General features: G+C 49.8%; 1 protein-coding gene across 1 annotated transcript in view; it reads right to left on the bottom strand.

Annotated features, from left to right (window-relative positions):
* Positions 1-13,212, bottom strand: part of SREBF1 (sterol regulatory element binding transcription factor 1) — a 28,953-nt gene extending 15,741 nt beyond the window's left edge. Inside the window, exons 1-5 of the mRNA XM_087729104.1 lie at positions 12,851-13,212; positions 3,013-3,390; positions 2,321-2,472; positions 2,123-2,236; positions 781-996 (exon numbers count right to left, since the gene is read on the bottom strand). Coding sequence (XP_087585230.1) covers positions 781-996; positions 2,123-2,236; positions 2,321-2,472; positions 3,013-3,390; positions 12,851-12,950 — 960 coding nt within the window. The 5' untranslated portion in view covers positions 12,951-13,212. The remainder of the gene's footprint in view (positions 1-780; positions 997-2,122; positions 2,237-2,320; positions 2,473-3,012; positions 3,391-12,850) is intronic.
* Between the last annotated feature and the right edge of the window lie 280 nt (positions 13,213-13,492).

The following is a 13,492-nucleotide window of genomic DNA, read 5'->3' as shown; positions in this document are numbered from 1 at the left end:
AAAGCTTGGGTAACAGTAAGAAGCTGAGTTCAACGCAGAGATCCTTTCGATCCTTTTCTTCTGCTTTGTTTTTAAGATACCTTAGACTGTGTTTGTCAAAAAGCTATACCGTGTACGGGCTCTGGGAAGTCGGGGGGAGGGAAGGGAGGGGGGGTTTAGGGGGAGGGGGGAGGGGGGAAATATAATATGTCTTAGATCTCAAAGCACATGATTGCACTTGTATACTGTGGCTTTTTAATGTTAGTGTAAAAATAGGACAAGCTGAATATATTGATAGACAATAGAAATACACCGAAGGGAGGAGTAGAGGGAAAGAAGAAAGAGGGGTAGAGAGGGTGGGAGAGAGGATCGGAGGTAGGAGGAGAAGGAAGGGAGGGAGTGTATTGGGAGAGAGGAGCGATAGAGGGGGAGGGGAAGTAGGTAGTAGAGGGGAATGTTGGAAGGAAGAATGTAAGTTGGAGGGGGTGAAAGAGGGTGTATGGTGGGTCAAGGTGGCATATTGGGTTTGAATTTTGGGGGGTATGGTCTATGAAAGCGAGGGCTGTGTTTATTATTCAATGTTATATGCCCCGGTCATGCACAGTATACATGTGATTGTATGAAATGAAATGGAAATGGAAATAAACGTTTTTTATTTAAAAAAAAAAAAAACAGAGTCATCTACCTGTCCACAGGTGAAAACTCCTGACAGCTAAGATAGGAGAGAGTGCCCCAAGGAAGGACTCAAGGCTCTGCACTCCCAGGACATCCAACCCAACAGAAAGAGGTGTAGTAGCTTACCTTGGCTTCTGTGCCCACAACCAGAATCTTGAGCTCAGATATCTTGTCGTTGATGGAGGAGCGATAGCGTTTCTCAATAGCATTGTGAGCGGTGCGCTTCTCGCCCTTGTTCTGGGTGACCACAGGCTTCCCGGCGGTCAGGCGGTTGATGGGCAGCTTGTCGGTGTCCACCATCAGGGGCACTGTCGCCAGGATGGTGCCCCCGCTCACCAGGGTCTGCAAGAGAGGGGACGAGAGGAGAACTTGAAGGCTTCACTGTGAACATCAGCAGTCCTGGGGAGAAGAAGTCGGGCTGAGCAGGAGGTGGTCTCTGCTGGCTGAGGAGAGAGCGAAGGACGAAGGACATTCCAGGAGGACTCTGGTAGCACATATTGTTAGCCCAACGTACATTTCATGCCTCAGCATTCACACACCAGGGCTCATTCTTATCAGCGGAGGAAGTGGAGGAAAAGGATAGAGCCGAGGTGGCGCAGTGGTTAAATGCAGCACTGCAGGCTACTTCAGCTGACTGCAGTTCTGCAGTTCAGCTGTTCAAATCTCACCGGCTCAGGGTTGACTCAGCCTTCCATCCTTCCCAGGTGGGTGAAATGAGGACCCAGACTGTGGGGGCGATATGCTGACTCTGTAAACCGCTTAGAGAGGGCTGAAAGCCCTATGAAGCGGTAGATAAGTCTAACTGCTATTGCTATTGCTATCTATCTATCTATCTATCTATCTATCTATCTATCTATCTATCTATCTATCTATCTATCTATCTATCTATCTGGGTGAAATGAGGATCCAGACTGTGGGGGCAATATGCTGACTCTGTAAACTGCTTAGAGAGGGCTGAAAGCCCTAGGAAGCGGTATATAAGTCTAACTGCTATTGCTATTGCTATTGCTATTGCTATCTATCTATCTATCTATCTATCTATCTATCTATCTATCTATCTATCTATCTATCTATCTATCTATCTATCTATCTATCTATCTATCTATCTGGGTGAAATGAGGATCCAGACTGTGGGGGCGATATGCTGACTCTGTAAACCACTTAGAGGGGGCTGAAAGCCCTAGGAAGCGGTATATAAGTCTAACTGCTATTGCTATTGCTAAGTTAATTCAATGTGGGAGCAGCTGGGCAAAATTCTGCTTTTTTCCCCCCGCCCCACCTCAACATCCTCTCACTATTGTGGGCCCCAAAAATAAGCTGCTGTAAAGGAGTGGGGTGAAATTTTTGGCAGATATTTGTGGGTGAACAGAGGGGAGAGAACCCTCAACCCAAAAGTCTGAGAATTGTTTTTAAAAAAATGTAGAAATGGAGCCAAGGGAAGCCAGACTCAGAGGAACAGGGGTCTTACTGGCATCTGCAAGGCTGTGGAGGTGACCACCGAGCTGGTGTTGGCCGTCTTGGCTCCGGAGACGGTGGTCAGGAGGAGGGAGTCGGCCTTGATGAAGTGGGGCTGCAGAAGGACCTGTGGGGAGACGGTGGGAAGTCACGACAAGCCCAAACATGGACCGAGGAAGAGGGTGGTGCCACCCCGCCACATCCCACTCACCGGCACTTGCTGGACCACCTGGGGGCTGCTGGCAGCCAGAAGCTGTTGGGGGGCGATGTTCTGGAACGGCGTTGGTTTCGGAGGAGGCTGCATCTGCTGGGGCTTGGTGGAGACCTGCGGTGGCTGCTGGGGTATCCCTCCTGGCTGGGGAGCTGGGGAAGAAACCCCCAAAGATTGGAGATGTCTTCCAAAGCAACTGGGGAGACCCCTGGGATAAGCCCACCCGCCCACAGAAGCCTGGCAAACACGGGTAGAGCTGATCTTGGAGGTGCCTTCAAGAACCCCGCTGAAACACAAAGAGCCAATGGAATGATGGGTGGTGTGATCCAACAGCACTGGAGGGCAAAGGCCTCAAGACCTGTCTTTCCAACCCTGAGACCTTGGAAACACCATCCACAAGCGCCCATGAGCCTAAGTCTTTCCTGAAAGATGGTCTGAAAACCTCGTATGGTTCTTCAGACCCACCTCCAGCAAGTCATCTCTCCTGGGACAGCCAACGTCTTTAGCCAGACCTTGTGGTTGCGCCTTTAGCAACCACTGTGCTTTCAAGTTACTAGGCAGTGGAAAGCTTCTCCCTACTTGCTCAGGGAAGCTTTGATGGAAGGCAAGGACCAGTTCAGATGGCTTCAATGGAAATCCAGTGAGAAGCTCAAACATTACAACCCTCAGCTCTTCGCTCTTCCCATCCTTACCAGAAATACTGTTCTGATTCTGGAAATCCATCAAGGGCTGGGTGGAGAAAGGCATCTGGGCAGCTGGGACAATATTTGGAGAAGGTATCCTGCTGGTGGGCAGCTGGCTTTGAGCCGGGCTGAGCGTTGGGGCCAGAGGTTCTTCCTTGACACCCACCGGAGAGGGCGGCATGTTCAGGCAAGCGGCGGGCAGGGTCTGGAAGCTGGGTGGAGATGGGGTGGGAAGGTGGAACAAGCTTGTGGAGGAGGGGGCCTCCAAGTAGCTGCTGAAGAGGCTGGGCCCATGGGGGTTCAGATCAGGAGGAAGCTGGGAGCCGAAAGGCGTGTCCATCAGACCAGAGAAGTCCTGGTCTTCGGTGGTGATCAACTGGAGCATATCTACAAAGCCCAGAGAAGAATGAGAATCAGGATTGGAATCATTCTGCTTTTCCCATTCAAGGTTTTTTTTTTTTTTTTAATAAAAAATTATCCATGTTATAGGCACCAAGAGTTGTCCGAGTCTTTTCTTTTACCTCTTAATTACATAGTCCTTTTTACATCATAGTTTTGTTTTCACTTTCAGCCAAATTATTATCTTCCATTATTTTCCGTCTTTATAGTTATTTTTTCTTAAGACATAAACAATATCTTGAATTGCCCCTTCAAAGTTACACCAAATGTTCATTTCTTATTTTCCCCATTGCTAGAAACAGCATACACCCTCTCATTCAATTTAAGTATAGAGAGCATTTCTTTCAAAAAAAATTTCCACCATTAACAATAGACTATCATTAATTCTTTTTTTAAAATATATATTTTTATTGTTTTTACATTTAAAACAAGGCAGCACCGCAAAGTCGAAGTGACCATACAATCACATTATACACAATTAGTCTCGTCCATTGACTGTTTGCCTACTTAATACATTATCTATCCTTCTGTCCAGTGGTGGGTTTCAAAAATTGTTGGGAACCTACTCTGTGGGTGTGGCCTCCTTTGTGGGAGTGGCTTGTCCCCCATGTGACCGGATGGGAGTGGCTTGCCGCCCATGTGACCGGATATGAAATTATGAATTAGTACTTAGGTCGGTCCAAGTAGCTATTCAGAAACTCTGGCATTGAAGCACGCAAGTCTTAAAGCTGTCGAGTTACAAGATCCTTGCCAGTGGTGGGTTTCAAAAAATGTTTGGAACCTCTTCTGTAGGTGTGGCCTGCTTTCCGGGTCCACTGGTGGAACCTCTTCTAACCGGTTCGGTAGATTTGACGAACCGGTTCTACCGAACCGGTGCGAACCGGTAGGAACCCACTTTCATAAACTTTCATAACTCAAACTTTCATAACCTCTGCTTCTGTCCAATCACAGTATTTACAGTTTGTTCCAGTCTTGTCACCTTGTCCTACACTAATCATAAAATCTGTTCCAGCCTTCATAATATCCGGATTCCCCTTTATTTTTAAGTTCTTAATTAGTTACGCAACAAAGAACAATCTTACTACTGTTCTCTTTAGTCTACTAACGTAATTCTTCCAGTCGGTCAATTCTCAGCGCCATTCAGCCGCCCTGAACTGGGAGGACTTCAAAGGGACGAAGCCACTGACTTGGGGAGGCTTGTAGGGTTGAAGCACGGTGTGGGGTGAAGGGAAAACAGCCCTGCCTGATATGAGGAATGCATTCGAGCCAGGATCCATGGAATCCCCTCCTTCTAACCCTGACCAGGTTCCTAGAAACTGCCTGAGGATTGCAACTCTCTGCAGGGGATGGGCAGTTTGGTTTATTGGATTTATATGCCGCCCTTCTCCCAAGGACTCAGGGCGGCGTACAACATTTAAAAAACAACAACACATATTACAAAAGTTTTTTAAAAAATTAAATAGAATATCCAAAACAAACCCAATTAAGATTAACAATAACATTTTTAAAAAACAAATTCAATTAAAATTAACAATAATCAATAATTATTTATTTATTTTATTTATTTTTATTTTGAGGGGTATTGTTGACAAGAGGAATGGCTGTGTTTATTGTTTAATGTTGTATGGCCCCAGCTATGCACAGTATATATGTGACTGCATGAAAATGAAAAATGGAAAATAAAAACATTTTTAATAGAAATAATTTATTTTGTTCTGTTCAGGCCAGGCTGGCTTGCTGGAAAAGCCAACTTTTTAGGGTGCGTCGGAAGGACCGGAGGTCGGGGATTATGCGAAGCTCCGGGGGCAGCTCATTCTGGAGGGAAGGCGCTCCCACAGAGAAGGCTCCCTCCCTGGGGGTGGCTAGCCGACACTCTCTGGCTGACGGCACCCTGAGGAGGCCAACTCTGTGGGATCGCACTGGACGGTGGGAGGCTACCGGTGGCAGTAGGTGGTCTCGCAGGTACCCTGGGCCTAAGCCATGGAGCGATTTAAAGGTCATAATTAGTACCTTGAATCGCACCCGGAAGACAACCGACAACCAGTGCAGGCCGCCTAAAAGGGGTGTAACATGGGAGCACCTGGGTGCCCCCATGATAACCCGCGCAGCTGCATTCTGGATCAGTTGAAGCCTCCGGGTGCTCCTCAAGGGCAGCCCCATGTAGGGAGCGTTACAGTAGTCCAGGCGAGAAAGGACGAGGGCATGAGTGACTGTGCACAGAGCATCCCGATCCAGGAAGGATCCGGGAAGCTGAGAAATACGGCTTATAAATGAATGGACTGGCACCCAGAAGGAGTGCAAAATGCCTTCATTCATTCCTCAACTGGAAGGGAAACAGCTTTGCTCACAAAGGGCACCAAACTCCAGGAGTGGGGAGGAACCGGGTCAGAAGGGGGAGGATTACAAAGGAAGAATTAATATGGGTCCTTCCAGCCCCGTGAGGGCGAACTCAGGGCACCCATGCTAGAGAGGGGGCACACCAAGCCCTCTCTGTGGGCACGCTCGCCATCGCCAGCTGCCTTCTGGTTTCCAGCGTGCATCTTCGCAAGCACCAGAGTGCCGGAAAATAGCCTGAAAAGGGCCCCAAAAAATGCCCCAAAAACCTGGGCACATCGGCCAGCTGGTCTTTGGGTTTCCAGTGCTCTGGTGTGCGCACACAGTTTGGGCACTTGGTGACGCAAAGGTTCACCGTCCCTGTCCTAGCCTGTGGCTTCTGCAGACCAGGACTCTCCTCTACATCCTCATGTTCAGCCAGGGAAGTGAAGGCGGGTAGAATTGGGTCATGGGGAAGGTTGACCCACTTACTCTCTATGTACGTTCAAGGAAAACAGCCCTGGAACCCTAATCTTGGTCCGACCAAATCTGGGTTCCACATTCCAGGATCCAATGTCCCGTATCGCCCGCTTCCGATCATTCCCAAGAATCATATCTCAGCGTGGAAAAGCTGCCCCTGCTCCACTTTGGGGGAAACAGGCTTCCTATTTTGGCTGCCTCCCACGACCTGACCTTAAATTAACCGAATTCCAGCTGTTCTTGTCTCATTTTCGGGCCCAGGAAAGGAGGGGGAGAGCAGGATTCCCTGGCTGTTGCAGTCATTCTAAATCTAAAAGGAGCATTCCGCTGTATTGGAAATTCTTGGCACTTGGAACGTGTGTTGGGTGCGACGGTGGAGCCTTTGCCCCGTTATTCATAAAAGCCAGCGAAAAGAAAATATTGTCTCTTCTTTCCTCTCCAGCAAGCAAACAATCGAACAAAGAAAACAGTTTGACCAATTGCCATTTCCAATTATGGAACGGTTTGGAATCCTGCGGGCAGAAAAAGGGGTTGCTCTGGGCCGATAGTGGCGGGCACCAAAGGCCGCAACTCCGAGGAGGAGGTCCATTGCACCCCAATTCCTCCACCCTGTAGGATCATTCCGGGCACTACCAGAAAGGACTTCCAACACCTGCTGCACCCCAGCGGTGCACATCTGGAGAGCCAAAAAAAAGGGACCAAGCTTGCAAGAAGAAGGGGGGAAATATACGTCCCGTTGCAAGAAGGCAAATCTGGCGCCGTCCAGAGGGGCAGGAACCAGACCCATTTTTATTCCTGGGGGGAAAATAAGGCTTGCCAACGCTGGTTATGCACCTTTGTGGGAAACTCGGGATCTGGGTTTGTTTGGCTGGGTTTTTTCCCTTTCCCCTCTGGGCCCTCCTCCTCCTCCTCCTCATTCCCCCCCCCCAACCACCAGTAGCCTAATGGAATGAGGGTTGCTTGGTGAATCACAGATTTAGCATGAGGTGATCAGGCTGGGCCAATCAGGGCTGGGCGAGAGGAGCTGCTGCAATGCTGGAGCGTGTGGCACCCGGGTTACTGCAGTGCATCCGGCGTTAACCCTTTCCCTGCCTCTGGCGGCAGCGAGGGTTACTCCAGGTCATTGCACAGTTAACCCGTACGGGGCTGGAGCGCGTTGCAAAGGAGCTTCCCTTGGGGGCTCCCTCTTTCTGGATTTGAAACATGCTTCACTCCCCCCCCTAGATGGGAGAGATGCCACCCCAAGTTAAATGCCCCAGGGGCTACCCCGATTTTGAGCTCGTTAAAGGTGGATATCGGCATATCTTAAAGACCACTCAAATGAGAGATATAAACAAGACTGGGAAAAAATGGATTGACTATATACGAAATAAATACGGGACCAAGAAACTCCAGTTAGCCTAGGCTTAAGATCAGAAATGATTTAAATTGTTTAAAGTTGGTTCAGCAAGAAGAAGCTAAGGTCAATGTAGAATGTCATTAATTTCTTTATTTCTTTTTTCTCAATAGATTTTAGACTGTGTTTGTTAAAAATCCATACCGTGTACGGGTTCTGGGAAGTCGGGGGGGGGGAGAGGAGGGGGGTTGGGGGGGAGGGAGGGAGGGGTATACATTAGGCTAGGCAAGAATTTGGTGATAAACTAGAACTATTTTGACACACAAAAAAATTGTACTTCGATGTCTTACTGATTGAGGAATGATGAAATGTTTGTTTTAAAAGAAATAAAACTTTTGAACTGGAAAAAAAAAGGTGGAATGAGGAAGCTAAGGGTCTAAAAAAGCCCCTTGTCAATCTGGCCCCCGAGGCAGGATGTGGGTACACACACATACACACACACACAAAACTTTCCTTGTGTTCTTAACAACCTTGCCAGCAGGCAGAAACGGATCTGGACCTGCTTGTGATTTCCCTCCAGCCCTATCCGACTCTGGTTTCCACCAGAGCCAGCCTGATCAATGGCTGGGGATGATGGGGATGAAAGTCTTGCACGACGGGCGAGCCGAGGTTTTGGGGATGGATGCTTTCGGCAAAACCCTTTCCTAAAAGTCTGCAAAAGCTGGTTGCTTTTGAGTTTGCTTGCCTTTGAGGGAAGCTGAATTCAAAGCTTCCCAAGGTTGTTGTTGTTGGTGGTCAATGTGATCTCTGGAGATGAAGCTACTATTAGGTGAGGGGTGTAGACAGTGAAGAAGCTGGCAACTAACAAATTGTCAACAATTGGACAACAATTGGAACACAAGAGAGTCTAAGGCAGGTGTAGACTCTTGCATCCCAACTCAACATCCTCCTCTTACATCCTCAAAACGTCCTGGGAGATTCTGACCTCACCTTTCCAAAACTTCAGAGCAAGTTCATCCTTTTTTCTGACTAGCCGATGGTCTCTGAAGGCACGAGTGTTTCATAAGCCACATCCAAAGCCACGTCGCACAGCTGATAAAGCATGTTGCGGCTCACAAACGCATCTGGCTCTGAGGACCATCGGCTGGTAAGAAAAAGGGTGAACAGATTCCTCCTGGATTCTGGAGACCAAGATGGGTCTCCTCCGGCCACCTCATCTCCCACAATTGATCAGGCGACCCATCTAATTTTGGGGGAAGGATGGGAGCCTCCACACATCTGGAGAGGAGAAAAAGACAGGAAGGAGGTGTCCCATTTGGGACAATATCCAGTGTTGAGGTGTCAAACGGTGTCTCCTAAAAGCAAAACGGATTTTGCTTGGAAAGAGCAAAGGGAAGGATTTAAGGTGTGGAAAAACACACCTGGGGTTACCTGTCTTCCAGAAAAGGTTGAAAACTTTCTCAGGACTTTGGGGCTGGGGGTAGATACATTGCCATGGATTGCAATGTTGGGTTTCTAATGTATTTCCGCATCTATTTTTGGTGTTTTTGTGCTTTCTTAGAGAATCGATTTATGATTGCAAGGGGACCGATATCTGAGAAATAAGCAAAGAAATAATTAAGTGTCTCACAAGATGTGGCTTGGATGAGGTCTGATTCTTGGGATGTTTTTTTTTTAAAAAAAATTATTTTATCAATTCCATATATACATTCACAATTATATGATGTCATAACTGTTTTAATAATATGTATTTATAACTATTTTTTCCCTACAGTTGACAATATACTTGAAGATTGCTTTCTTACCATCCCATAGATCCATCTTATCTTACAACGGTCCTACTTCTTCTTCCCTCCCTCCCTCTTTCCTTCCCTCGTTTCTTCTCTCCTGCTCTCCTTCCTTCCCTCCTTCCTTCCCTCCCTCCTTCCCCCTTCCCTCCTTCTTCTGTCCTTCCCTCCTTCCTTCCCTCCTTCCCTCCTTTTGTCTCTCCTTCTCTCCTTCCTTTCCCCCTTCCTTCCCTCCTTTCTTCTCTCCTTCCTTCCCTCCTTCCTTCCCTCCTTTCTTCTCTCCTTCTCTCCTTCCTTCCCTCCTTCCTTCCCTCCTTCCTTTCCTCCTTCCTTCCCTCCTTTCTTCTCTCCTTCCTTCCCTCCTTCCTTCCCTCCTTTCTTCTCTCCTTCTCTCCTTCCTTCCCTCCTTCCTTCCCTCCTTCCTTTCCTCCTTCCTTCCCTCCTTTCTTCTCTCCTTCCTTCCCTCCTTCCTTCCCTCCTTTCATCTCTCCTTCTCTCCTTCCTTTCCTCCTTCCTTCCCTCCTTCCTTCCCCCCTTCCTTCTCTCCTACATTCCCTCCTTCCTTCCCTCCTTTCTTCTCTCCTTCTCTCCTTCCTTCCCTCCTTCCTTCCCTCCTTGCTTCCCTCCCTCCTTCCTACCCCCCTTTCTTCTCTTTCTTCTCTCCTTCCTTCCTCCTCTCCTTTCCCTTCTCTCGTTTTTTGTTTGTTTTTTGTCTTTCTGGTTTCTTTCTCTTTTTGGAGAAGTGGGTCTGTGATTTTTCATATTTTTAAAAAATATATATCTGGATCTCATTTAAAGCAGTTGGGAATCCTACGGTTTGCTGCATTGATGCTTCTTCGTTCACATTGTGATTTTTTCTTGGGATAATTTAAAAGAAATTTTGGGAACTGCCTGAAGTCTGCCGGGAGGCAGGAAATAGAGGAAGATGCAGAATAATAAACCAAAAAGAAGCAAATCCGACCTCAGACAACCGCCAACACAATCACACCGAAATAGAAAGTTTTGCCACCAAAAGGAAGGTGTGCGAGATTAAGGACAAGGATGACCCTTCTCTAGCTGGTCTGGGCCCTGCTGTGGTCCCCAATCTAGATTTAAACAGCAAGCCTGCCCCCCTCCCCCCCACAATCTGCCCCAGCTGCCTGTTAATAGCAGTCACTGCTGAGTTTTCAAAAATCCAATCTGATGCTTATTTTTAAAACACATCTTAAATCTGTCCCTTTACTAGATTTTTTTTCAGGACTCTAATCATTTGATCTTTAGTTAGCTCAGATTAAAAATTCAAATGGAACGGCAGAGGAATTCTTGGGGCTAAAAGTTAAACACAATAAAGTGTACAAAGGGGGACTTTAGGGGTGTTGAACCTTTGAGAGGTGTATCATCATAGCAATAGCAATAGCAGTAGACTTATATACCGCTTCATAGGGCTTTCAGGCCTCTCTAAGCGGTTTACAGAGAGTCAGCATATTGCCCCCAACAATCCGGGTCCTCATTTCACCCACCTCGGAAGGATGGAAGGCTGAGTCAACCCTGAGCCGGTGAGATTTGAACCGCTGACCTGCTGATCTAGCAGTAGCCTGCAGTGCTGCATTTAACCACTGCGCCACCTCATCCCCTCTTAATGGCCCCATAATCCTTTGCGGGGTGCAGTCTAGGCAACTGAATGGGGAGTGTTTACTGGCCAGTGTTGCCAATGAGGATTTTTATTCAGCAGTCTATTCTCATTGTGCCCAGAGAGAGAAATATCTACCTCCACCTAGGATTGAACTCACAGCCTCCTGATTGTGAGGCAAGAGCTCCACAACCTTTTAGGGGTGTATAGAAAAAGAAATTTGGGTCACGGAAGCTGAGAAAAACTTGCTAAAATATCTTCGACAATGTCTCCCCAAATCCTTTCACAGCCCTTCTCCATCTTGACAACTTTGGCAGCCGTACCCATCGTCCCCAGCTCACATGGACGGACACAGTGACGATGGCTGGGGAACATGGGCATTCTGATCCAAGGCAACGGAGAAACCGTCTACCCTGCCAACAAGCCTAAACACGTGTGTCAACTCCTTTCTAAATTAGATGTATTCTCCTCCTCCTCTCCTGCACACATCCAGGGAGGTTTATATCGCAAGTGCTCCTTGGGAATTTTTTTCTCCAGAACAACAATCCTGCCAGGTAGTCTGCGGTGGTGGGGAATGCACCTGGGCCAAAGCCACTCAGACAGCTTCCCCAGCTGAGAGTGGACTTGAACCCAAGTTCCTTACTCTCAATGTTTAGCTGAATTCCTTTTTTTTTTCCCTCTGTCCAGTTTAAGACTGTCAACTCATCGGGGCAAAGGTTCATCTGCTGGCTGTTGTGAAGCAGAACCCTTTGATGGGTGGATAAGCAGAGCTATTAATAGTCTTTCTCAACCAAGGCAGGCTGAAGATGCTGGCTGGGGGATTCTGGGAATTGAAGTCCACCCATCTTCAAGTTGAGAAACAGGGCTTTAAGAGGGGAAAAGGGGATGGGTAGGAGCCCAGTTATAACAGCAGGCAGCAATCGTGCATTTCAGTGCCAATTGCCAATTGCAAGGTTGCCCGGGCAGCATTTCCAAGACAGTCCAGCCTTGGGAAGCCCCCCTGCCCAGCTCCTCCTTCTGCAGAAGACCCCCAGCCTTTTCCTCCCAGCGCAAATGACCGAGAGTAACCCGACCCGTGACGTCAGGCCCCTCCACAGACACCCGGGAGGAAGAGGTGGGCAGGGCCTAGAGGGAGAGCAGCCAGCCCTGGCTCCCAGCCCAAGCTTCGCGTGGGTGGGTGGGGGGGACGCACTGGTGGGGCTTTTCCCCCCGCGCTGTTCCACCCCAAAGGCTGGTCTTGCGTTCCGTGGGTCTTCCTCTGCTGCCCACCGCCTTGTCACAATGACCCGAAGGGATTGTACGGCCCTTTGGCGAAGCGCATGAATCTTGGCACTCTCTCTCTCTCTCTCTCAGCTCCACGTGAAGCCCAGCCTCCTCTGGCCAAGCATGGGAACTAAAGTCCACCCCACCGGGAGGGTCTCTGCCAGGGATGCCACCGGCTCTTCCACCCAAGGAAGGAGGGGGATAAACCCTGTTCCCCAATTTCCTGGCAGCCGCGCTTCCCATCTTCTCCCGACCTGCCTCGCCAAAGACGCCCATCCTTTCCCACGCGCGACAGATGGGGGAGCCCCGCTTTTCCTCCTTAACCTGGGAGTGCCACCCACCTGGAAGGCATTGCGGACCGGCGGGAGGACAGGGGTGGTGGGCAAGCGACCCGGGTAAAAGGCTGAGTAGGCACTTTGGGCACGCACGCGCGCTCACACACACACACAGAGAGAGAGAGACTCGGCTGCGTCCGGCGCTCTTTTGCAAAAAGCCCAGAAAAGGAAGTCGGTCGGGGGCGGAGGAGGGGTGGGTGGGGAGACCCGTCGGAGGAACCTCCTGACCCGACGCTCCCGGGGCCGGAGGAGTGGGGGGGGGGGGCGTCTTCCCCAGCCAGGGCTCCCCAGGAGAGGGCGAGGCGCCCCTTCCCCATCTCCCTACCGTCAATGTCGCTCAGGAGGGCTGTGTCTATCTCGGTGCTTTCATGAAGAGTCAGCGAGAGATCCATGCCGTCCAGCGAAGGCTCTTCGAAGGCGTTCATCGCGGCTGGAGCTGTCCCCAGCACCCTTCGCCCCCTGGCTGAAGGAGCCCCACCTTATGGGGCAGAAGACTTGGAGGAGGGCGGGCGGGTGGAGGAGCCCCCTTCGGAGTGATTCCAGTCCTCGGTCTCAAGGAAAAAGCCAGCCAGGCCAATCCATCCACTTCCCCACGGGGGACTGGCGCTGGGTGGGGGGTGTCTCCCGGCTGCGCGAGCCTCCTGCCGCGGCTGGAAGAAGACGCGGTCAGTTGTGAACCGGAGCTCAGACCTGTGACCAGGGGCGGGGAGGAGCCTGGCCTGGGGCTCCGCCCCTCCGCTTCTTTCAATTGGCAGAGGGATTTTTTGGGGGAACGGGCGGGGGTGGGGAGGACGTGAGCCGCGGGGGCTTCCCGAGAGACTGGAGGCATCTTTGCCAACCGGGCAAGGCGGCGTATCTTTGCGCTTCGAATCTGGTCCAGTTGACTGGCTGATGGGGGGGGGGGACGGACAGGGGCGGGGGGGGGTGTTAGAATTGTGCTTTCCGTGCAGGGAGAACTGCACCTGTT

Source organism: Thamnophis sirtalis, unplaced genomic scaffold, assembly GCF_051295495.1.
Source record: "Thamnophis sirtalis isolate CommonGarterSnake01/CBP01778 unplaced genomic scaffold, rThaSir2_p1.2 scaffold_14, whole genome shotgun sequence".
Classification (NCBI taxonomy): domain Eukaryota; kingdom Metazoa; phylum Chordata; class Lepidosauria; order Squamata; family Natricidae; genus Thamnophis; species Thamnophis sirtalis.
The sequence above is the reverse complement of the archived record's forward strand: the minus strand, read 5'-3'. Positions and strand labels throughout refer to the sequence as shown.